Here is a 22,450-nt window from a genome sequence, read left to right as displayed (position 1 = left end):
CTACACGACATCGAGATAGAAGGTTGCCACCATCAGTCTTCTCCTCATCAGATTCCTTAATATTTTTACTCGTACCACTATTTGAGCTAGATATCTCATTCATATTACTAACCATCCATTGATGCCTCTCCTTAGGGGTTAGTTTCTTCCAATTTTGTGCAATATCAGCTCTAACCTACAACAATGATAATATATATACGATCAGTGGCATATCATTTTAGGCAAGAGAAAATTGAATATCCAGCAGGTCATTTTTTTTTCTACATACCTTTTTATCCACATTTTCTACCCCTAATAGCCTTAGTCGTTTTGCTTCTGCCTTACTGTGATCAATATTTTAAGTTACATTAATTAAAAAAATTGAACCTTTTAACATAATGGGTACATAAATGCATATAAATTATACTTACAAATAATATATCCGTGCTTTTTTTTTCACTGCTTGCTTTTCCTGCCGTAATGATTTTTCTTTCGATTTTTTCCTCTTACCATCAACAGATTCCATGTCTTCTTGTAAAATCTACAAGAAAGCAATTAATAAACAACAATTACTGCCTCTCGCACACGTGTTAGGTGCGACGGTGCCTATCACACCAAAACACACCTCACACGTGCGATGGGCATTAATCGAAATGCATCTTGCATCAAACGAATGCATCCGCCAAACTATCACACAAAGCTACCACACTCGAATGGCCAAGTCTAATTTTTTTCATCATCGAATTATTATAAAAAAAATTTGAAAACACGGCTACAGCATTTTGTCAACAAAAAAAAAAAACCTATTATCTTAAAAGATGAAAAATAGTTCTATAGTTCTTTGTGGCATTTTGTCAAATATTATGTAAGCATTATATTTCTGCACTATATCATTAACAAATCGTTTTCCCAAAATATAACAAATTACAGGTCTAAATCATTTTAACAAATACAAGGCTAAGTTTAAAGTTAAGTAACCTTGATAAGAAGAGTGAAAGTCGAAGCCGGGAGCTAGAGCGAAAGTGAGAGCAAGTTCGGGCGTGAGTGTGAGTTGGAAGAAAAGCCAAGACCAACAGCAACAACAACAACGAGAATAGGAGCCTAAGTGTGAGCAAGAGCGGGAGCGAGAGTGTGAGCCGGAGTGAGAGAGTGACCAAGAACGAGACCGTGATAGTGTGGGGAACGACAAAGTTCTACTCAATGTTCTGGGGGGAGAAAGGGAGGGAGAAAGAGAGGAAGGGAGGAGAAAATGCTTTTGATTCAATCGGTTGCCTTATTTTTTTTCCTGTTTTTGTTCATTTTTTCTCTTTTTTTTAAATTAAAACCACAACCGTTGGATTCAAACAAGCTGAATCCAACGGCTCAAGTTTGGCCCCTGCACCATACAGGGATTTTATGCCCTGCATGGTAGCCATGTCCCTCAAATTGAGTCTGATCTCATTCTTGTGCATCTAGTGAATTTTTCATCTCACTTCACTTGCAATCTTAAATTTCCATTAAAAAAAAAATTGAAGGAGTTATCCTCCAACATCCGTGCGGATGATATCTAAAGCTAAAGGTGCATTTAATATTATTTTCTGCCCTTCATTTTTCATTTTACAAAAATGTAAAACAAAAAAACAAGTTTGATGATGGTATTAATTTTTGTTGTGTTTTTTATTTAAATTTTTCACATCTTAACCGACTCGCACAAAAAAAAAAATTGAAAATGTAACAATTAAAATGAATTATACATCATAAAATCTAACTTCTTTGAGTCAGAACCTGTCTAATTAATGTTAAACATTTAACCCATGAGAATAATATTCCCTAAATCTCTTAAGAATTAAATAAGAGCAGATTGTTTCTGTTCTTTGAAAGAAGTAATGCTAACTTTAAGAAATTTTTTATAATTTTAATTCTTTACTTGACTATATGGTTTGGTATGGAGTGTGAAATTTTATTGAGATATTAGTATATTATAAAAAAAAGCTTACTTTCTTTTTTTGTTTCATTTTCTTAATGAATGCTTATTTATATTAGATATTTGTATTGAATTTTTTTAAATATTCTTTGGCCCTTTAAAAGGAGAAAGAAAATCTTTCGCGTGCTAGAGGTGGCTCGTTCTAACTCTGTCCTCGAATTCAACTGATTGTCGTAATAATTGACAGATGATCAATCAACAATGTTCGATCAAGAACAAACATCAACAACCAAGATTGGATAAATATTTGTAATGAATTTTTTAACAGTGTGCACAAATGAATTTGTGCCATAGAAATTTATGAGCAACAATGAATTTGTACATGCATGGATAACATTACGTTGGATTGTTGATACAAATTCATTGTCGGTCGTGAAACTTCCTGATGGAAAACTTGACGAAATTTATTAGTATTGGGCCAGGTTAGATCCGACCCAAAATCCAATTCCAAGTCCAATTGGAAGCAATTAATTAATTGGGGTAAAAAAAACCGACAGGTCGTTGTAATGTAAACTGGATGGGGGCTTCCATATTCAGATATTTTTATTCCCTCCAAAATTCTCTTGGTTAAATCATAAATGAAGATTGATCAGCAAAATATATCGACGCGAAGCTCTCCTGTGTCAGCTGTCGATCCACTTGGTTCTTGTGTAAATTAACTAATTTTCGCTTGTAATTAATAAGAGAGGACTAGTTTTATATTATTGGCTATGCTTTTAATATTAGAAAAAGGATTACCTCCTGATATGAGTGTTACTGAGTTTTTAAAGATCTTCTACCGTATGTTTTTTAGTAATAGTATATAGATAAGATTTAACTTTTTTTATTTTTTTTATTTATTAACTACCAATCAAGAATTGAGTTATTGTTGTTGCTCACTTTCTAGATTAGAATCCACGGCACATTAAAACATGATCAGATTAAAAGAAAAGTTAATTATTGTTGTTGCTCACTTTCTAGATTAGAATCCACGGCACTTGTTTCTTTATTAATTGCTTTGCTTACGTTGCTTACATTTTACTATTCTTTAATTTATTAACTAAAATGTGTGTGTGTGTCTATATATATACTGCAAAAACTAATAAACAACAAATTTTTCTTGGGTTTGTTTCTTCATTCCTTTTAACATATAGAACTCTAAAATTTGATTTAATATTTATGCCGTATACTCTTTCCTGCAATGTTGATACGTATGCATACACAATCGTATATCATATGCTAAAGATTTGTGGCTGCTTGGTAGTGTGTATATATATATTTCTAGGATTTTCTTTCTTTAGCTCCATACATCATATCATATTTAATTGAGGCTTGGAATGGATCAAACTAATTGCTATCCATTGACGGGATCCAAGTAATTAAAAAAACTAAAAAGTAATATATGTATTCATCGCGTAACGCGGTTTTTACAAAATTTCAAAGGCTATCCTCTGATCCCATGAATATTGTAATATGATACCTTAGCTCTTTTTTCTTTTTCTTTCTTTTTTTTGGACTGAAACGAGTATGATACATTAGCTAACATAGCAAAAATACAAATGCCTTAAACTACAATTTAATTATACAATTGTAGACACAAGTACGGCCATAGCTCCCCGTTGAAACTAATGCTACGGCAAAGTTTTTAAATATATATCCATCACATTGACCATATGGCTAAGTATAATTTCTTCGAAAACTCTATGAAAAAGATGAAACACTTAGAATATATAATACGACAGTTTCAAGAAAATATTATGATTGACATTTAATGTTATATTTGCCTAAAAATTCTATATATAAAAAACTCTATGGTGAAGATACTACGACGTAATAGAAATATCTCTAATGAAATAAATTTTCATATGTACTGGTAAAAGTATAAAATCTGATTTATATCTCTATGATTGTCATGAATGCAACCATCTGCACGGGCCATCATCGATTGGCAAATTTTGATAACTTATAAAGTTACCTTTTTTTTTAACTATTAACTATGAAATAACGAATGGCATATCACTTACAGCAAATCTCTTCAAATATTATCTAAAACTTGTTTGCTAGTATTAGGGTCTGTTTGGGATTGCTTTTAAGATATTCAAAAGTGATTTTAAAAAGATAAAAGTTAATTTTAGTATTTGATAAAAAATTTTAAAGATTACTTTTGGCACAATTATCTCATCTCACATTAAATTTTCAAAAGTAAGGAAAAAATAACTTTTCAAAATCTGATTTTGAGAATCACTTTTATACTTAATATAGTTTCATATATAAAAAATTAATAAAATATAAAATTTATTTTAGTTGTCAACTATTATATGCACATGATTAAAAAAAAAAAATCTATGTACATACTTATAAATGTTTAGATAAATTTTATTCAATTTAATCATTTATATTTTTTTAAGTTGCTGCATTATCAAATTGGTCCTTATAGTTATTTTATAATGGGATTATACTATATACGAACGACACAAATGTTCAGTAAATTGTAGTTTAATTTATTGAAAATCGTATAAGGGCCGTATATAGGCCATAAATTTAATAATTAGGATGGTTGAACCTTGGCCTATATGGTTCAAAGAAATTGATATCATTGACGGGATCCCATAGAATAAAATAACACCTAGACCCTAATATTTTATATATTCACTGTGTAAACACGGTTTTGCAAAATTTTCAAAGCAAATGATCCAATCGATTGCAACAGGCCCACTAGTATACTACAACAAACAAACAAACAAAATCTTACCAACTGCACTGTAATTGATTCTGCCTTGACACTAATGCCAAGGCCAAGTTTTTGAGTCATACGCTCATACGCATTGAGGGAGGGCCGCTCAATCATATTTTAGGCTTCAAGTAAATTATTTTAATTAGGTTTTTTAAAAAAATTTGAGATAAAATATATGTATTAATTTTATTTATTTAAAATCAATTTCTCTAGCTTCTGAAATTCAAAATTATTAATTAAATTTGATATTCTAATTCTCCTAAAATATATTTCTCTATAGATAATATAGTTAACCTATTTAATACTTCATATGATATAGTTGATCTTAAATAGGTTTTTATCAATGGCTCCTTTTTAAAATTAAATTAACTTTTTTATTCTTCTCTTGTTTTTGAAATTTTTTGTATCCTGATGCATATTTTTTTAGTACACATCTTTTTTTAGTGAAACGAGAATAATTAAGCAAACAATTATGCTAGACAATTATAGGAAAAAAAAAACCCGTTAACACAAAAATATTTTTAGAAAGAAATAAAAACAACTGAATAACATAATTAATTAATAAGAGAATGGAAATATGAAATTTGATAACTTTAACTTTGATGAATTGAGGGTTTTAGTAGCAATGATCAATGGAAAGTAAACAATTGATTTTTTTTTTTTCCTTAAGTGAAAGGTAGGGTAGAGAAAGTAGTTTTTTTCATCAAAGTAATGAAGATTTCATGTATTTTTTTTATTGGAAAAGATATTAATGAATAATATTTTTTAAAAAAATGTGGCCTTTATAGAGTTTTAGATAAAATATTTGGAGGAAATAAATGGGATTAAAATTGTTAATTAAAATGTTAAAAGGAGACTTTGTAAGGATTTAGTAGTTTGTTTATGGAAAATATAATTATAAAATAATAATAAATATAAATAATTAATTAATAACTATAATTTAAGAATAAAATTAGGGGTCTTCATCTATAGTGGGACTTTAGGCAACCGCCTAAATTACCTAAAGGAAGAGCCACCTATACTTTAAGGTAATTGATGATAGTCTATGGCACGCACACTTTCTTTGAAAATGTGAAGAAAAAGACAGAACTCATACATTAATTAAGTGTGCTCTTGGAACTCAAAACCCTTATAAATAGAGCCCTTAATTTGGTGAAGATACGATCAAACTTGCTAGCACAAGTCAGAGAGGATAAGTACTATACATGGAGAGGAAAAATATATTGGGGAGTGGGAGAGCGTATGTGCTCTTTGTGATAGTAGCGTTTGTGTTTATGATAACGAGTGCTGATACTGCAGGTGCACAGAGCGCCGCTCAGTGCAAAGAAGAGAGGAGGATATTGGTGAATGCTTGCAAGTCTGTGATCACACGGAGGCCACCAAGCGCGTACTGTTGCCAGAGGTTGAGGGTTACGAACGCTAACTGTGTTTGTCCGGTGATTACACCCCAATTAGCAGCCTTGATTGACGTCAACTACGCGATCAGGGTCATTCAGAGCTGCGGACGTCAAGTCCCTCGCCATTTCAAGTGTGGAAGTAAGCTCCCCCTCTCTCTCCTTTTCTTTTTCTTTTTTGGGGAACATGTTTGATGTATCTGCATGTTTTGATCTTTTTTAAAACGTCGTAGACACTTATTTCAAGGGTTTTTGGGCCAGCATAAAAGATTAATTTTCTTGCAGTAGGCTTAAGTATATAATATCATTTTTAGAATATGAACTAATCTGTAACTACTGTTCTTAATTTGACAGGTATCACAACACCATGAGCGGTATACATGGAGGAGCTTTTGATGATCTTATTACTGCCTAAACATATGTAATCAGTATTAAGGGTGTGTGTGTGTGTGTGTGTGAGTGTGAAAGAGAGAGCGAGGTGTTTTGGAGTGTGCTTATGCAATATGTAATAATATCTCCAATTGGAATTTGCTTTAATAAAAATATTTATCTTTACTATATGAGTAATACAATATGCACACGACATCACACACATAATTATATATGATCGATTAACCATTAAGGCAAGAAACATTTCACTATAAATAAACTTATTTCACTTCTATTAATTTTGTCTTTATGAACAAGAGCCCTCCTTCTATTTATCATGTACAATTTTATGTGCTAATACCATTTTTCCTTATAATATATATTCAGGATTATCTTTGTATTTATTGTGCATATGTAGTGATATACGATTATACGGTGGTATGATATTATGTGAGAAGGAATTTTTCATCTTATATAATTATAATTGTGAAAATAACAATGGATATATAGTGGGATCTTCAAGTAGATTTGATTGGAGCATGAGTTTTTGTTGGAGAAATTAATCCCGAAAAAAATTATTGTGATCTGTTAAAAGTAAAAAGGAAAGCCATCTTCCAGATTAATGTCCGCCTGTACGGCAGCGAGTGATGATCCTTATCAAGGGCAGTTTCCACAGACAATTAATGCCGCAGCCTGTCGCCATTCAAAAATTTGGATACATATATATGTATGTAAATGGAATTTTCTTTTTCTAATATTAGAAAGGCTATTGATTTAAACTTAATTAATTAATTAAGCTGTAGGTGAGGTTAAGGTTGGCGTGTGGATTATAAAATCATTATTGTGATTGACGGGAAGTCTTCCTAAAATAATATATTGCGTTGGGGGAAGTCCGCCAAGCTAATTGACTTTCTAGTCGTTGACACGAAACCTGCGGCGATAGTTTGCACTTTGTTTTATAAAAAACAATCCAATGCCACCACTTTATTTATTTCTGTCGGCACATGGTCTGCACGGTTTCACATAATTTCAATGAAAATGGATCCCACGATCGTTCACATCTTGCTTCTTACCAACCTACATTTTATGAATTGATAAACTAACAATTTATTATTATTAGTAAATTAATTAAAAAAATTTACATAATTAAATAATTAATAGTATGTTAAATAAATATTATATTACAATAAAATAATAAAACATTAATTATATATGATATAAAATTAAATTAATTTTTATATTTTATACATTTCATTTATTTGAGATAGTAAAATCTCGTGTTAGAAAAAAAAAAAAAAAAGGTATGATGTGCATCAATTATACATTTCATCTACACATCGATAACATTGTTATCAATAATAAAAAATTTATCATAAACTAATTCATCATAACAAGATTCGGTGTGGTTGTTATTTATTAAATCTTTATCGCTTCATATTTAAACCGTGCATTTATCAATGTAACAATAGTTAAGGCACAAGTTTCGTATTCTAATTCCATCCCCATTCTAGAATTGAACCAGTCAAAGTCTGTTGAGTAACCTTGTGATATTGTATCAAAGTCTTGATTACTTTTCTTGGAGCATGGCAAGGAAATCTTTTCACAGCAATTAGCGCCCTAAATTTTACTTTTTCTTGCAGCATTGTATCAAGTCTTGATTACTATCAATTATTTGATCGTTAAATAAAGTAACCATTAATTGGCGAATATTTCATGTTCCATCACATCATGTTCAAAGTTGAGGGGTTTGAATTCTTTAGACTGCACTTCCACATAGTTAATTTAAGAAATTTCTGTAGACTTTTGACTATGAATATTGAGAAATTGTCATCTTATTACACCCCCAATTTAAATAGACTACCCTTAATCCATCTTCAAATTATTCAAAAGATCATTACCCAGGCAAGCCCTAGGAATCCTGAAAAAGAACTTTAAGAATAAATTGAGACATATATCACATATTATCCTACCACGTGATAAATCAAATCAAAATGTATTGAGATAGACTTAATTTCAAAGGGAATATGTATGACAGTCTAATTATCTAATTAAAAACTATACAATTATGGACAAGATACAATTAATAAAATAGTAATAAAGATTATATATATATATATATATATGTACACACACACAGAGACGGAGAGATTAATATTCTTCTTAGAAATATATAATTAATCATCGTGGCAATGACAGGGGAGCTAATGCAGTGCATTCAAACGCTTATAAATAGAGCCATTTAAATTGGTGGGGATATATGAGAGTGGACAACTTCAAATTAAACAAACAACAAGAACAATGCAAGGAAAGAACAAAGCTCGCGTGATGTTAGTGGTGTTAGTGGTTGCAATGATCTTGAATGGTCATACGGCGGCGGCGGCGCAGTGCCGCGTAGAGAGGCGGATGCTGGTGAATGCATGCAAGTCGTTGGTGTTCCGAATTGGCCCGAGCGCGAAATGTTGCGAAAGATTAAGAGCTACGCGTACTCAGTGCGTGTGTTCGGTGATAACACCGACCGTGGCTAAACTTATTGATGTTAACTATGCTGTCAAGGTCGTTCGCCAGTGCGGACGATACGTCCCTCGTCACTTCAAATGTGGAAGTAATTAATTAATTAATTAGCCTCTCTGCTCTCATCTCTCTCTCTCTCTCTCTCTGCATGCATCTTCACGATTTATTTTAATTATCTAATTAATGCTTTGGTCATTTGTTTGTTCGCAGGTATCACCACGCCATGATGGGTACTCAAAATTAGAGTAACCCTTCTTGCGGATTGGGATTGCTTATCGTAATAATGTGATTATTTTGCATGGTGTTTGTAATAGTTGATCTTTGTATTTGTTAGCCGTTGAGTGTGTTTGATCGCTTGAGAGAATGAATAATGAGTGAGACTGTGAAAATAAAGTAAGGTGTAATATTTTGTGGAAAATAAATCACAAAATATTAAGATGTAACAAACTCCACATGATGATGATAATGTGGTTGAAAAGGAAACTTTTTTTTTTTTTTTTTTTTTTTCAACTTGGCACGATTATATATATATATATATATATAGCTCAGCTATCCCAAATGTATGTTTTGCCTTTGATGCCAAAACTGAATGGGTGTCGATTTCACAAGAATAATATGTTATATTGATCGTGAGGATCGATACATTGCCAAAAATTGGAGCAAAGTAATTAGGGAAAATGAAAAGTGAAAGAACTGATCCCAATGAAACTACTTCGTGAGACCTCTTTGTTTAAAGACTTCAAGCATAGCAGCACCAATCTTTGCAGGGGATTCGACAACAGTTACTCCGGCTTCCCTCAAAGTCTTGATTTTGTCTTGAGCCGTCCCCTTTCCTCCTGACACAATAGCTGTGCGCACGAAAAAGAACAACATACGGAAGGGTTTAGTGCTAAAAAATAAAGTGATCTATAAACATTGGACAAATAATTCAAAAGGTTTCAGAAAGTATATGGAATTTAATTTAATCCGTACAACTTAATGGATCAGAAGAATAAGGTTGCTCATAACCGATGAAGTTAGAAGAGTAAATATTCAGAAAACAGACCCTGTAGATGCAGGCTCACAATATTTCCCTGAAATTAGGTGGATTCTGTATGTTTCACCCACCTCTATACTATCTAATGTCCTAGATAATTGACAAAGATAGGCTGAAACGAAAGCTGTAGATAAGGATTTAACCACAACCACATTACTGTTTTCGATGTTACAAAATAAAACTGCATTTTTCTATAGAAACACTGGAACTCAATACTAAAAATTGTTTTCAAAGTTCTGCACCTGACCCAAAAATACTGTATACTTCAACTGAATCATGTCCACATTGCCAGACAACTCTCCAAGTTTAGTCCAGTGTTCATGCATTTATGGAGAAAAAGGTCAAAAAAAAAAAGGCTAAAAACTAGCACAATAACGTCAAGCAATAACAGATAGTTTTATAATAAACAGAAATTCTTTTTTTGTCTCACATTAAGACACGAACATATAATAGATCTGATTGCAAAAGAATCAAATAAAATAACTTTTGGAATTTTAATACCTCCAGCATGACCCATACGACGGCCGGGTGGTGCGGTAAGTCCAGCAATAAAAGCAACAATAGGTTTTTCAGTCCCACTTTCCTGTTTGATTTGTCGCATAAATAAGACACAAATATATTTCTTAATGAAATTCTAGCTAATTTTGTGCAACCATTATGCTGAAGAAATCATGAAATACTTTGAACATACAAATTATTATGTTATTCTATAAAGGTCACAAAAATTGGAGCAGGTAATGTATATAGTTCAAGTCACAAGCATGAAATGTAATCGCGTTATCTAAACGCACAAAACTGTTCAATGGGCAGAACAGGATCAAATCACGTGTAGTTGCTTCATAAGGCTAAGTATGATAAACAAAATGCAATCAACACAGGCATCAGGGCTTCTATATTAAAATGTGAATAACATATGAAGAAGATGGTAAATGAATAATTATTTTTACAGAATACATAAAAGTACTACCAAATTATCAGTCAAAATGACATTGCTTGTGCTTGTTGTATTCACAGCCAAAAAGTAAAATTTTGTTGTACACAGATACTGCTTCCTACATCTCTATCTCTCTCCCTCTATTCTTTTCAAATATCGATGCACATAACAAAAAATACTAGAAGAAGCTTTTCAACTTTGAGAATCGAACATGCACAGAAATGAATATAGGATTTCATATTAGGTGCTCGAATGCAATGCTAAATATTGTTTAAGAAGAGAAAGATTCTTTAGGAAGAGTAAATTTGAGCTAGTTCAACACACCAAAAAGCTGTTCCGAAGCTCAAAAAATAAAAACTAATCTAGTAGCATTTGTGCTGAATGTTGAGCCAAAACAAATTTCACTGTTGTGCATATGGTCCTTGCAGCAAGAATCTATAAAATTCCATGAGAGACCTTGAGATTAGAAACTAAATCCTACGGATCATATAAATTATTCAAAGAGTTCATGTTAGAAGAATTATTTAGGCCAATTAATAACTTTATCCACCAACTCTGCTAATTGATTACGGCGGAGAGAAAACAACTATTGAATGAGAAACAGAACTTACTCTACCTAACAGCTCAAATACCACAAGAGAAGCACTGGCTTTCTCCAATAGCTTACAGGGAACACACAACTACAATAGGTCACTAAGCAAAAGGAACAAAACACATCAATCATCACAACAAAATTGTAAGCAACTGCTCAATACAAATAACCAGGCTTAATGCAAGCACGAATAAACACCTTCATACATGAGACAAATTTGTTAAAGTTCAGTATATTCCTTAATTAAATGCTACAGCACTTGCCTTTATTAAAGCAGCAGCATCCTCTTCTGCGGTACCCCCTATCTCACCAATAAGAATGATACCTGTAATGGAATCAGGCATTATTGGATGAACTGTATCCTATTATATTCTGTATACAGTAATTATTTAGAAAGGAAGCTTGCAGAATGAGAAGCAGCAAACATAAAGCAAAAAAAGTGGTGGAAGAATTATTTATTTATTTCTAAATGAGGGAAATAATGACAAGGTCTGATTAAGAATTTTTCCTACAGATGTTTAAGTATAATAGCACTACACTAGGGCAAAGAAGATTTGCAGCCACCTGATCACTAGTTGATGCTTTAAATTACACAAAATTTAAATAATTGTATTCTTAAAATACAATTATCTTATAACTTCACGCCTACAAAGTAATGAAAAATAAGTGACACATAGCAAAAGCATTCTTCTTTCTAATGGAGACTGCTTCCTCACTTAAAAGCAGCTAAAATATTCTGCTTTGCAAGATATATCGCTAGTTCCATTCAGACTCATCATGCAGCTTTCCCCCATTAAAGACCCAGGATCCCCTAAACTAAAAGTTAGGATCACTTAGTTCATCACTTCAACTACCAGGGATTCAGTGTAAACAAAATATTGGACATATTATTTGTCTTCAGAGGTTGAAGGATTGAGAGACGCAATAATTCTAAGCACGCTTCAGCCAAACTAACACAAATACAATTACTTCATGGAAAACAGAACTAAGAACGAGAACAAGAGCAAGGCAATGTCCTCAAATCATCTTTTTTGAGTAAAATGTTCTGTTATGCATCTAACACATCAAATGATTCAAGTGCCTTTTGAAGAAAGTAGAAAAAGGTTAGTCAAATATCCGTCATCCTGATCATAACTGATTTTCAAGAAATCATAGAGAAATTATTTAATGGAATCAAGACAAAAACTCATCCTCTGAAGACTTTACCTTCTGTCTGAGGATCTGCAATGAACTTTGTCACACAGTCAACAAAGTTTGTCCCATTAAAAGGATCCCCACCGATACCTACACAGGTGGATTGCCCTAGACCAACTGCAGTTGTTTGGAAAACCTACCAGATGTAGAACAATTCTCAACATTAGTATCTCTTTGCAAGTTCTCTTTAATATTAGTAAGAGGACATCAGAATTAAGAAGCAATCATACCGCTTCATATGTAAGGGTGCCAGATCTAGAAACAATTCCAATCCTGCCAGGTTTGTGGATGTAGCCGGGCATAATTCCAATTTTGCACTCTCCAGGTTTGATGACACCAGGGCAATTAGGACCGACAAGCCTGGTTTTTGATTGGTTGTTTAGAGCAGCCTTCACACGAACCTGTAGCAAGTAAATTACAAAATAACACATCAATGGGGGAGACAGCCAACACACAGCATCAAAAAACAAAAACAAATTTTACTTTGTGTTAACCATATCGTGTTGGGGGATTCCTTCAGTGATACACACGACAAGATCCAATTCAGCTTCCATGGCCTCAAGAATAGCAGCAGCAGCGAAAGGTGGAGGAACATAAATCGCAGAAGCATTAGCCTTGGTTTCAGCCTTTGCTTCTGCAACTGAGTTGAAAACAGGAAGCCCCAAATGTTCAGTGCCACCCTTCTTCGGTGTCACTCCACCAACCTGTGTTAAAGAGGGAAAAAAAAAATATGGCAATCATTCAAGAAGTCCATAAATTTGTTTTCTATAACAAGTAATGATAAAAGGAAGAAATTGGGAAATGGGATAGATACCATTTTGGTGCCGTATTCGATACCCTGTGCAGTGTGAAAGGTGCCATTCTTGCCGGTAATGCCTTGGCAGATGACGCGGGTGTTTTTGTCAACGAAAACCGCTGGTGCTGGTGGAGGAGCCGTCGTGAAAGACCGAGACTGACCGCAACAAATCTCGGAGGACATATACAATGACCTCACCACTCTACTACTGACTTGTCGAGCCATTTTGGGTTTCTTCGCTTTCCAAAGTTTGCGATCTCTCTTAACCCAAAAGCCTCCTCCTTAACGCAGCAGCAGCCAGCGACCAAATATTCAAAGATGAACGCTGCCCGCGCCTGGTTGGCGACTTGGCATTTTTGGACTTTGGCTTTGAATATTTGTCACCTGCCTGATTTAAAATTTTCAATGGAATTACAAAAAATAAATAACCCATTACTCTTTCTTTTTTCTTTTCAATATCATATATTCATATTACAAATTTATTGTAGTAATTCTGACCTATTTTATGGCTAAGGCTATGATGCCGGGCCAGCGGGCCTCAATGCCCGGCATTGTACCCGTTTTTAAATACAGCCGCTGGATTTAAGTAAAATGAATCCAACGGTTGAGATTGAAGAGAAATAAAAAAAAGGAAAAAATAGGTAACTTGTGAAATCGGATCCCTAACTTTGAAACCCCTACTTTTCTCTCTCACCCGCTAAAATTGCTTCGCTGGCATTTTTCTCTCAAGTCACAAATTTCTATCTAATTTCTGTCTTGGATTTATTTACTAATAACATAAAATCAAAGGCATCATCTCGCTCACAGCAAAGAACAAGTTGAATCCATCAATCAGTTGCTGTCATCTTGAGCCGTGAAAGCTAAACACATCTTCTTCTCATTTTCTTTCATTTTCGAGTTAAGGACAAGGTAAGGAAGTAATTTCTCTGTTGGATTTGCATCATTGCATTTTGTGGTGACAACTGGAAACACTATATAAGAAAGAATAAGGGGTTTATATGATATATTAAATTTTTCGTTGTATGTGAAACAATTTGAGATTTATGAATTTTCAATTAAAAAAAAAAGTGTTTAGACGATGAAAAATTATTGTCGAATAGATGAATAATGGTTTGGAAGCATGAAATTGGAAAGAAAAGCATAACAAAATGATGGAATATAGTGAGATAGAGGTGTGGGCTTCGGGATTTAGAGAGAGAAGATGAAAAAACGGAGGAAGAAGATGAGGGAAGTTAGGGGAGTTGGCTAGTCGGATTAAATGTAGCGGCTAACTTAATGGGTTTTGCCTTCGAAGTGGCTAGCTGCTTAGAATAAGCAGCTAAAAGGCGCAAAAACCATTCGGTTAGCTGCTACATTTAATCCGACTAGCTCGTCCCCTGACTCTTGCACATCATTTTCCTCCTTTGCTGTTGCTTGCTGTTATTTTTTGCCTTTTTTTTTTTTTGTTATTATTGATTAAATTGACACTACATTTATGTGTTGTCTATTACAGGATTTGAACAATATAATCCAATTACAAAATGAATACCACGGATTATTATATAAGTGCAGGACCTGGTTAGAGAGCATGGATACACTTTTTGTAAGTATAAAGTAATTAATTTCTTTGAAGTTCTTATGATAACAATCATATTTGTTTGTGTTATTGACGTAATATTGGATGTTATGTATAGTAAATATGAAGCAAATACAGACAGTCAACAGGGAGTCGGAAAAGTTTGTAGAGCCACAATTGTTGAAAAATGAAAGAAATTAACGAAGAACAAGCAGCGTAAATTTGGGATGATGGCTGAGGATCCAATTTTAGATGTTTGTGAAAGCAGCGTGATGAAATGGATGAAGAGAAAAATTATAAAGATAAGCATGACCAATGTATTTAATCTCGTTATTGTGTAAGCGCGTTGACTAAGGTTATTTCCACATTCTCAACTAAGCAACAAGCTATAATTAAAGAAAATGGCATCGAAAGTATCGTAGACTTAAGATGTGCTCGGTTGAGACAAGTTTTGTGAAACACTTGTCCAACAGTGTGACACAATTTTGTATAGTTTTGCATGATAGAGAATTTTGTTTAAACTACACTATCTTCAACATCATAATAGGGATCAGAGATGGAGGTCTCGTAGACATACATGAAGACGTAGGTGATATTACTGAACTACGTAATAAGTCTAGAAACGATCGAAGAGGAATCTAAACAACCACAGTTAGTGATACACTAATAGCTAGTGAGAGCTATGATGATGACTTTAAGACCATCTTTTCTTTGTTTCTTTTAGGAATTGTATTATTTTCCACAAAGGTCACTTACATCAATCTAATATATCTTCATGCCCTGAAAGATAAGTATAGTCAATCGAGAAAAAGAATTAGACTACATAGTGTTTTAACTTTTTGTGAAAGGGTATAGCGAAGTATAAAGAATAGCAAGTGAAGTCGGTTAGTGGCTGCCTTGTATTTTTGGAGGCATGTTTAAGAAATCTTAAATGTAGTAACTATTTTGCCAAATTTTAACATATTGCTATGAAAAATAATATGACATAAGTATTGATTTCATTATGATTAGTTGTTCAACTTCACTGCTATTCTGTATGATTGTTGTTCTATTGTTAGAACAATATGCCTTGTTAGTGTATGGACTAACGAAGAAATTCGTCGATTCTTGAATTGGCGGAAAAAAGTATAGGGACATCACAAGTAGTGAGGTTCGTATTATTCTCAGCCTTGTTCATGCATGTATATAATTTTAGGAACCAAATTGCATGTGTTTCCAATGTCAGTATGTATGATTGTTGTTCTTTTCTTTTTTTTAGGTTCCGATGTGTGAAGGAAACTTTTTTCAACTCCAAAATCATTTCCCTCATTCTCAACACGCCTAAGTTGTTGGGTTGAGCGCTGTTAACATGGAGGCGCTTTTAAGGGGTTACAGAGTCAGTCCAAAGAATTCAGCACAAAATGGATTCATTTAATGTGATAATAGAAATGATTAAGAAGTCTTTTGAGGAGATCAACATGAGTATGATGTGAACATTAAATATTAATGTGAAAAATGCAACAACTGAAAGTCAAATATGTAACACGAACGTCAAATATGAAACGGGTAGGAAAATCCTCATTTTTTTTGTTTTATTCAAGACATGCAACAATTTAAGTTAAACTTACAACATGTGATGTAAACATCCAACATAAAATTTACATGTAAAAAAATTACATAAAAAATGCAATGACTGAGGTTAAATATGCAACAGTTGAAATTAAACATGAGTACGATGTAAGCATCTAATTGAATAGGTGATATATATGAAAAACGTTATTCATCATGCAACACGATCGTCAAACATTAAATACGCGAGAAAAGAAAATTTTGAGATATTTAGAATAATAGAGTTAAAACAAGCAACAATATACATGAAATTTTTTATGTTAAATACAAGAAGATTATCATTTTCGATTTATTTAGTTTTTTACTATTAATTTTTTAACAATTTCTTAATTAAGATATTATTTTAATTTTACTCGATGATAGGGGTGTCTAAAATTCAATTTGATCTGCAATCCAATTCGATCTGCTCAATCCATTTGATCTATAAAAATCCAATCCGTGGATTGGATTAGATTGGATTGAAAATTTGAAAATCCATAGTCAGTGGATTGGATATAAATTTACTTCTGTAAATCCGTAAAAATTCATGAATTCACTAAAAATAAAAAAATTAAACTTGTAAATATGACATTAGTATTTATTAATAAATAAATAAATTAAAATATTATTAAATAACACCATATTATATCTTAACTGATAATAATAATAATTAAATAAACAAATATTCTTTCCTAAACAGTTAATTTTCATTTATTGATCTAAACACATGAAATTTTTTTCTTTTTAATGTGCTATATTTTAAAACTTTGAATGTATTTTTTAATTTTATTTAAATAATTTATTTATTTAAATTTTATTTAAATAATTAATTTATTTCAATTTTATTTAAATAATTAATTTATTTCAATTTTATTTAAATAATTAATTTATTTCAATTTTATTTAAATAATTAATTTATTTCAATTTTATTTAATTTTAAATTTAATCGACAGTAAAATTATTTTTATATTAATTTTTTTAATTTAATTAGATCATGGATATAAAAGAATTAAAAAAATTTAACCCGCAAATTAATCCGCAAAATGATGGATGAAATATGAATTAAATTAAATCCGTATCCGATTTGCATACATATACATTGAATTTAAATTAAATTTTACCAATCCGTGAATTAAATCATATTAAAAATTTATAATCTGTAAAATTGTTAATTGAACATAGATTAATCTCCGATCCACAAAATTTGATCCATGAACACCCCCAATCGATGAGTAGCCGCAACCACAAGTTTGTTTGAAATTTTCAAATTGATAAATCAGTCAACCAGCGTTTGAATCATTCAAAAAGGACGAACGATTGAGATTTCGCTACATGATCAAAGGGTTTTAACAAGCATTTTCACAATGAGGTTCCACGCAAAGAATCTCAAATAAAACATAACAAGGTCAGATAGCACAAAATTGTTCATCCCAGCTAGCTATTACAAAATCAACGACTCCAGCATTAATGTTTGGATACAACAAAATGCTGGATGTCCGATGATGGTCTAAGCCTTCTGTTTCTTCGGCATACGGTAGCCACCAACAACACAGGCGTGGTCTCGCTCAAAGGGCTCGAGTGTCACTTGCTCAAAGGGTTTGAACTGATCCTGTTGCAGCTTCTTAACTTCACTCTGGAACACTGCCTCAGCAGGAACAGTGGAATCTATGCAGTTTGCCTGAAACGTTCAATCCACATAGCCAGGTTACATTAGATATCAGGCATGCCGAGAGGAAGGAAAGAAAACACAATAGTTCACATACAAGGCTGAGTTTTATGCAGTTTTTTTTAGATGGGTGCAACATAATTTTCCCAATTAATAGTTTGCTAATCAGATATAAGGCAATGACTAAGATTTACCAATACATAAAGCTGTAAAGAATTAACACCAACCTTGATAGAAATAACAAAATGACCTCCAGCTTTGAGAAAATATGATGCATTCAGGGCTAAAATCCTCGCCTGTAAGAAAATTCACAGCAACAAAAGCTCAGAAATTCAACACCTGGTAAAACTTGAAGATAACTAACTCAAAAATCTTATGGGGTCACCACATGTTTTTTTTAAAAAAAGCATCAAGTTCACTTTGTGTGCGTATTCACTAGAAATTAAAAAAAAAGAAAGATGATCACGATGAACAAATCCAACAAGTCCAATTCTAAAGCAAGACTTTTGTTTCTCCCATGGTGCATAACTTATATGCTGGAGGTATGAATTTCTTGAGATTGAAAATATCAAGAAAATATTCACAACCAACACATATTGGGCTGATCAAGTACATGGATAATAGCACTAAGTAGATTTTTTTTTTTGGGGTGGTCTGCAATCAGTCACAGCATAGCTTAACAGTTTTTAATCCCTCAGAAATCATGCAGATTCAAATAAAGTCTTGTAATCAAACTTAAAGAAATTATGTAGAAGCACGAAATGAATTGCAACAAAACCCAGAATCCTTTTCATCCAAGATTGATGATAACCAATTTTATTTTATTTTATTTTTAAAACAGTGTGAAGAATAGAATTCTTCCATTATTACTTCAAGTATAACTTTGGAAAATTTCATTAAAAAAAAAAAGATGAAAGTAAAAGAAAGATCCCAGCTTTGAAATTGCTTCTTATGAGCATCTGAAACTTGGGCTTACATCACCCAATATATCATGAAGGGTAATCCAAGTATATCATCACATACATGAATGATAATAAAGAAGTAAACAATATTTCAAAAAGTACAATTTTTTATAAATAAATATATAAAATTAAAAGAAAAAGGAAATAAAATAAAAATTAAGACATTACAAAGAAAAGAAAACATATTTAAAAGAAAATTAAATGAAAATATAAAAAATGGTATTTATGGGACTTCCTTAGTATAAAGAGGAAACATCTTTAAGATCCCATTCCCAATGGAAGTATAAAAGATTACGAAACACGCATCATTAAAAAAACCAATACAGTATAAATGATTAGGAAACAGGCATAATACAAAATAATACAAAAATCAATTAACAGAACACGAACCGCTAAAATCAAATACAACCACTAATATAAAATTTTAAAATTGAAATGAAATTGCATCAGAATTCTCGAGTTTACATCACCCTAATGTCTTGAAGGGGAATCCGAGCAAATCTCATCATATGCAACAATTTCAGAAAAAAGTGCGCAATCTTAAGAAATACCAAAAAATATGCAAAAGTAAAATTAACAGCAAAAATCGTTTAAGAGCTTGAGTTTACTCATAGTTGAGAAATAACGAAAATAAAAATTCAAATATACCCCCTTTTGTTTCATTATTAACTGATTGCAAATTGTTTATAACAATGGGCTGAAACAGAATCAAGCACAAGAAGCAAACCTGATCCGGTTGGGCAACGTCAGAAAATATTACATCTACCATACCGACCAACATACGGTACTTGGCAGGATGTCTAGCATCTTCAATTATGGGTATAACATTGGTTCTCTTCTTTGCCATATTGACCAAGTCTCTACCACTTCTATGAGAAAATTCCACTGCATAAACTACTCCATTCTACATGAACAGAGAATTAGAAGTTCTAGTTAGCAACTCTCCTAATATAAACACATTAAAGAAAAAACATACTCTCTCACAATCTACTTACAGGGCCAACAATGTCCGAAACATGTGAGACAGTTGTGCCGGAAGCAGCACCAAGGTATAGAACCCTAACACCAGGTTTCTTCACACAAAGAAACACAAATTGTCAATACACAACTTGCCAATTCAAATTGGTTAAGCAACACATGATATAAATTTTGAAAAAAAAAATCTAAAGGAAAGACTTACAATCCAAATATTATCAACACCACCAAGAACAGCTGCAGCTAATTTGGAACGGAAGGGATTCCAAATTCTATACTCAACTTTGGTTCCATCTTCATTCTAAATAAGAAACACAAACACATATATAATATAAGTTCATATAAAAATTTCATCTTCACTATAGAGCTAAGAACGATTAAAATGAGTGGAAAAGCAAATGACCTGGACGGAGATCCTCTTCTCATTGTAGACAGCCTCACCGGCGACGAGATTCTTAGTGACAAGGGCGTCTTCTTTGCCCTTGGCAATGAACACTCCTTCGTGTCTATGAGGCTCAACTACAACCTTGCTTCCACCCTTCATTCCTCCACCACCGCGTCCTCTTCCTCCACCTCGGCCACCGCCACGACCGCCACCTCGGCCTCTCATAGCGCTACCACCACCTCTTCCACCTCCACCACCTCGGCCGCCACCTCTTCCTCTTCCTCCTCCATCACCTCTGCCTCCCCTGAACCCACCGCCACCACCGCGTCCTACGCGAACAAAATATCAAAAACCCATTAATATTTTTACATTTCTAAGAAAACAAATGGTATTAAACCTGACCATATCTTCAAAAACCAGAAAATCACAGACCCTATTGCTATAGTTGATTGCTGAAACATGAAAAAGTAAAAAGAGAAACTTCAATGGGTTCCTGTTACCTCTTGGAGGTCTCATGTTTGATGCTCTGTCCGGCTACAAAGAATACAAAGAGTGAAAGAGTGGCTATGTTGAGATTACGAGTGTGCTTATATAGCGGCGAATGGCAATTAGGGTTTAGGGTTTTTCCATATTAACATTCATTTTCACTTTTTGTTATTCTAATTTTAACCCCGGATGTTTCTCTTAATATGTAGCCACCCAGGATGATTCCGGTAATTGTCTTTTCGGCCCTCGTTTTTTCTGGTTGACTGGATTTGACTACTAAAAGCCCCTTTTTGCCCTGATTCTAGGTTAGACCTCGTGAAACGACGAATTTAACCCTATCACAAATTTTAGTTGATTTTTTGTTGTTAAGGATGGTATCAAATTATGCGGTTATATTCTTACATGATTTTATTTTTGAATGTGTTTTCTATGAATACGTGGCAATTTTAGGATGATTCGTCTGATGAAAATGCTTTTTAACAATATGGTAGTTGAGTTGGAAGTTCTTATAGAATAATTATATCACATAAAACTATTATGAGTTGAGACAATTTTCGTTACGTGATTATTGATTAGTTAAAATTTAAATGATCAAAAGTAGTAGAGTAGAATGAATTTGAAAAGATAAGACTCTTTTTTTTTTTTCTCTTATGAAAGGTTTCAAAACATTTGTTAATGGTAAAAAGTATAATAATATGGAATTCAATTATTACAACATATAAGGTATTGGACTTAGCTGAAATGTAACACAAATTATGAAAATAGGAATCAAATTGAAGAACTAGATTAAGATTAAACAAAAGATGAAAAAGTCTAACAACAATATCAAAATTTAACATATTCTACAAAGTATTCCAATCGCTCATTAGCACTATTTATTGTCTGCTTTGTTGCGTATTTCACTCTACATATTACGTTTTTATTCACCCAGTTGACTTAATGAAAATTTTAATTTCTTCCATTAGGATTGTGATATACCGGAAAATATTAAAGAATCATAATTGTGATTGTAAAAAATTTGTTTAATGATAATTCTTTTTCTATTTCTGTTACTAAAATAACACAATTCTCATTCACGTTAATAGTGAAATAAAACACTTTTATAATCGTTAAGTCCCCCTTCTGACGATAATTTGAAGGCAAATTCTACATCTTTCGTACCTAAATATATAAGCTAGAATGTAGATGCATAACTAGCCAATAAAAATTAACACGTTTTTTCCTATCACGTGCCCTTACAGATTGCAACAACCATCGACTAATTAATTGCATGTTATTTTTTGGTGCATGGCTGCAGTGGACATTTTTTTTTTTTTTTCCCTTTCGTTGCTTTTTTTTTTTTTCTTGTTTCTT

General features: G+C 32.6%; 3 protein-coding genes, 1 long non-coding RNA gene and 2 other non-coding genes across 7 annotated transcripts; 2 read left to right on the top strand and 4 right to left on the bottom strand.

The window, feature by feature from the left end:
• Nucleotides 1–5,808: 5,808 nt before the first annotated feature.
• Nucleotides 5,809–6,604, top strand: LOC102628558 (uncharacterized). The gene is made up of 2 exons (XM_006484459.4): nt 5,809–6,191; nt 6,404–6,604. Exons 1-2 carry the CDS (start codon nt 5,861–5,863, stop codon nt 6,418–6,420), a joined length of 348 nt encoding a protein of 115 aa, XP_006484522.1. The 5' UTR covers nt 5,809–5,860; the 3' UTR covers nt 6,421–6,604.
• Nucleotides 6,605–9,529: 2,925 nt separating this feature from the next.
• LOC102628853 (succinate--CoA ligase [ADP-forming] subunit alpha-2, mitochondrial) lies at nt 9,530–13,857 on the bottom strand. Its single transcript, XM_006484460.4, has 7 exons — nt 13,500–13,857; nt 13,180–13,389; nt 12,916–13,086; nt 12,698–12,821; nt 11,755–11,816; nt 10,467–10,548; nt 9,530–9,777 (listed from the first exon to the last, which is right to left on the bottom strand). The coding sequence occupies exons 1-7, from the start codon at nt 13,704–13,706 to the stop codon at nt 9,638–9,640; spliced, it is 996 nt and encodes a 331-aa protein (XP_006484523.1). The 5' UTR covers nt 13,707–13,857; the 3' UTR covers nt 9,530–9,637.
• A 154-nt stretch (nt 13,858–14,011) lies between these two features.
• On the top strand, nt 14,012–16,613 carry LOC107177734 (uncharacterized). 2 transcript variants are annotated; one of them, XR_008054169.1, is made up of 4 exons: nt 14,012–14,390; nt 14,974–15,063; nt 15,155–16,186; nt 16,295–16,613. It is a non-coding gene; the product is annotated as an uncharacterized LOC107177734 (long non-coding RNA). The 2 variants fall into 2 exon arrangements; XR_001508702.3 differs by having other exon boundaries at nt 15,155–15,391; nt 16,295–16,605.
• Nucleotides 16,614–17,919: 1,306 nt separating this feature from the next.
• LOC102629115 (rRNA 2'-O-methyltransferase fibrillarin 1-like) lies at nt 17,920–21,262 on the bottom strand. Its single transcript, XM_006484461.4, has 7 exons — nt 21,112–21,262; nt 20,630–20,940; nt 20,432–20,527; nt 20,247–20,324; nt 19,979–20,155; nt 18,517–18,585; nt 17,920–18,301 (listed from the first exon to the last, which is right to left on the bottom strand). The coding sequence occupies exons 1-7, from the start codon at nt 21,125–21,127 to the stop codon at nt 18,131–18,133; spliced, it is 918 nt and encodes a 305-aa protein (XP_006484524.1). The 5' UTR covers nt 21,128–21,262; the 3' UTR covers nt 17,920–18,130.
• LOC112499080 (small nucleolar RNA snoR60) lies at nt 19,244–19,314 on the bottom strand. The gene has a single exon (XR_003066606.1). It is a non-coding gene; the product is annotated as a small nucleolar RNA snoR60 (small nucleolar RNA).
• LOC112499079 (small nucleolar RNA snoR60) lies at nt 19,694–19,766 on the bottom strand. Its single transcript, XR_003066605.1, has one exon. It is a non-coding gene; the product is annotated as a small nucleolar RNA snoR60 (small nucleolar RNA).
• Nucleotides 21,263–22,450: the final 1,188 nt, after the last annotated feature.

The sequence above is a fragment of the Citrus sinensis genome, chromosome 4 (genome assembly GCF_022201045.2).
Source record: "Citrus sinensis cultivar Valencia sweet orange chromosome 4, DVS_A1.0, whole genome shotgun sequence".
Lineage (NCBI taxonomy): Eukaryota > Viridiplantae > Streptophyta > Magnoliopsida > Sapindales > Rutaceae > Citrus > Citrus sinensis.
The sequence above is the reverse complement of the archived record's forward strand: the minus strand, read 5'-3'. Positions and strand labels throughout refer to the sequence as shown.

Coding starts and splice junctions, on each gene's coding strand:
- LOC102628558 (XM_006484459.4), top strand. CDS start 5,861: ATGGAGAGGAAAAATATATTGGGGAGTGGGAGAGCGTATGTGCTCTTT.
- LOC102628853 (XM_006484460.4), bottom strand. CDS start 13,706: ATGGCTCGACAAGTCAGTAGTAGAGTGGTGAGGTCATTGTATATGTCC. Junction 12,822..12,915: donor GCACCCTTACATATGAAGCG/GTATGATTGCTT, acceptor TACATCTGGTAG/GTTTTCCAAACAACTGCAGT. Junction 10,549..11,754: donor ATGCTGCTGCTTTAATAAAG/GCAAGTGCTGTA, acceptor CAAATCAAACAG/GAAAGTGGGACTGAAAAACC.
- LOC102629115 (XM_006484461.4), bottom strand. Junction 20,325..20,431: donor GTGTTGATAATATTTGGATT/GTAAGTCTTTCC, acceptor CTTTGTGTGAAG/AAACCTGGTGTTAGGGTTCT. Junction 18,302..18,516: donor ATTTTGTTATTTCTATCAAG/GTTGGTGTTAAT, acceptor TGAACGTTTCAG/GCAAACTGCATAGATTCCAC.